The sequence below is a fragment of the Lycium ferocissimum genome, chromosome 6 (assembly GCF_029784015.1).
Source record: "Lycium ferocissimum isolate CSIRO_LF1 chromosome 6, AGI_CSIRO_Lferr_CH_V1, whole genome shotgun sequence".
Taxonomy (NCBI): domain Eukaryota; kingdom Viridiplantae; phylum Streptophyta; class Magnoliopsida; order Solanales; family Solanaceae; genus Lycium; species Lycium ferocissimum.
In genome coordinates, this window is record NC_081347.1 from 15938708 (window position 1) to 15941109 (window position 2402).

Sequence of the window (2402 nt, forward strand, 5' to 3'; positions counted from 1 at the left end):
CACAAAGGAAGTGATAGTTGGGGTAGGTAAAGAGAATAATGGATAGTTGAGGTATGAAACTTGCGAAAAAGTCAAAACGTAGATGTGTTTTTGACCATTAATTCCTTAAACAGTGACACCAAAATCAAGTATTTGTTCATTCGCCCTCTGATATCTTGCCGCGTAAAGTAGATTAAAATGAAAGTGCTCCTACTAAAAGAACATTCCGTTTCCAGATTTGAACTGGAGACCTTTTAATGAGGCGATTTCCATGGATCAACCATTGTCATCCCAAGAACAACCTTGGAAATTTGTCGTTCCACACGAAACCTTTCACAAGTGTGATAAATTGTCGGGTAATCGAGTTGTATATATAGTAATTTTTTTCAGATACGCTAGCGCGAAAACAGCAGCAAATCAAAAGTCCATTGCAAGATTGCCGAATTCTAATTCCATAAAAGTCATTTACAAAACAAAGCTTTTGGATGAAATGGTGATGGAAGTTAAGGTGCCTACTTGTGCACACCCAAAGTTGAAGGATATACTTAAAAAAATGAGACCAAGTTTGAGGACCTACTTATATATTATGCCTATTTGAAATAGAAAATGTGTCCAAGAAAGCATATCAATCAATCACCTACCTATAAAGTTGCAGATTATCTGCATCTTGCCAAATGAAATGCCAATATTACCCATAAACAATTCAGTTTTAAAATGGGAAAAAGCAGGAAGTGTAACGGACTAAACGCCCAATGGAGAAAGAGAAAGGTGAAGAAGATGAACAGAGTACTTGCCTGTGGATGCTGCCGGAGGGTTGTATTGCCCAGATTTTGGCCTTAACGAGCCCGATGGACGTTTGCCGCCTTTCATTAGTCTCTCCAAATCTCCGATCCGTGGCTGATTCTGATTCCGTTTGGGCAAAATTCCTGCCGTGCGATTATCGGTCCATCATTGCCCGATCACCGACTCCGATTCCCGATTTCCAATCACTCAAGGATCTGTATGTTTATCTCTCCCATCATCCCCTCTTAATTGATCAAGGTCGCAAGGTACGTAAAAATAAAATCGAGAAAAACAATCATTAGTTCAGCCGGTTATTTATTACGATTTTTTCTTTCTGAATATTTTATCCTCTTGTGGAGATTATTACCCTTGACCTTATTCATTCATGGAGAGTTGGAACTGACAATTATTATTATTTTTCAAAAAAAAAAATGGTTAGAAGGATAAAAGAATATTGAATTTGCAATGTGAATTCATTTGTTAAGTATAATCCAATTAAGATGATTGTTCGCACATGATCAGGGCTGGCAAAATTCATTAAGTTCTGGAAAATTAGTTATACATATTAAGCGAATTTTAACATAATTATAGCATTAGAGCCAAACTTAATAAGTTTTCTTTTCTGGAATCAAGAACTCTTTAAGCTTAAAATCCTAAATTTTAACTTCATATGATTTCCAAACAATGTTCATGCTTTTTTTTTTTTTCAAAAAAATAAAAAAATAGTTTCAGATGAATTAAAGCTGCTTTCATTGTTGATACATTAAGAGAAGTATCGTCATTATACTTATGGGAAGACTCACTTAGTGTTACTTACTTACCATCCTACCAAAACGTAATGGTCAATACATTCAAGATGCTTGCATGTTTACAGTATGCCGTCTCAATTCATCCTAAGAAAAAGATTATTTAAGAAAAAAAAAAAAACTGAATTTGTCAGCAGTCCCCTTGTTTTAGAGGACAGGAGTGAGGAGTCATGTTATCGAACATGTTCCTAAAAAAGTTGAATGTTTTAATGAGTATGCTTATCATTTTCTGTGTCAATTGTCAACCTGCAGCCATAAAATTATGCTCATAACTCTTTACCATCTTCTAACAGCTTTTCTTGGCGAATCTTTATTCTTTAAGATGTTTCTATAAACCAACATCTCTAGCTTCTTGTCATCTTGTTAAACTTTTACGGATAATAGGTACGTGTTTTCTGAAAGCTTGTCTCTTTCATCGGTCTGCTTACTATATATGCTTTTGTACAACAGATTTTCTCACTGGAAAAATGGACTGGAAAGATATGTTACTTCTTAGGTGCAAGGGATCTTAATATTGTATGGGGTGATACACCAGAATATTGGGAATGGACATCACTACCAGAGTCCAGGTTCGCCATTTTTCAGCGGATATCTTATTAATAATTAGAGCCTACTGCTGGATAGAAGGCAAAATACAATGAAAGAGTTTGAGAAACATAGGTTTTTTTTTTTTATTGCTGAAATTTCTGATTGAGAAACAAAGACTCCTACTGCCATTTTATAGGCTTACAATTAACTACTAAAGCTAAAATTGTATACGGTAAAAACCGGGTCTATGTAAGACCGGTGAGACCGGGGGCCGTGGGCAAGTCCAAATGAGCACGAGTATATTCG

At 35.6% G+C, this 2402-nt stretch overlaps 1 protein-coding gene across 1 annotated transcript; it reads left to right on the top strand.

The window, feature by feature from the left end:
* Window positions 1–677: 677 nt before the first annotated feature.
* On the top strand, window positions 678–2168 carry LOC132061155 (F-box protein At2g02240-like). The gene is made up of 2 exons (XM_059454017.1): window positions 678–1028; window positions 2019–2168. Exons 1-2 carry the CDS (start codon window positions 732–734, stop codon window positions 2166–2168), a joined length of 447 nt encoding a protein of 148 aa, XP_059310000.1. The 5' UTR covers window positions 678–731.
* The last annotated feature ends 234 nt before the right edge of the window (window positions 2169–2402 follow it).

Coding starts and splice junctions, on each gene's coding strand:
- LOC132061155 (XM_059454017.1), top strand. CDS start 732: ATGGAGAAAGAGAAAGGTGAAGAAGATGAACAGAGTACTTGCCTGTGG. Junction 1,029..2,018: donor TAATTGATCAAGGTCGCAAG/GTACGTAAAAAT, acceptor TTTGTACAACAG/ATTTTCTCACTGGAAAAATG.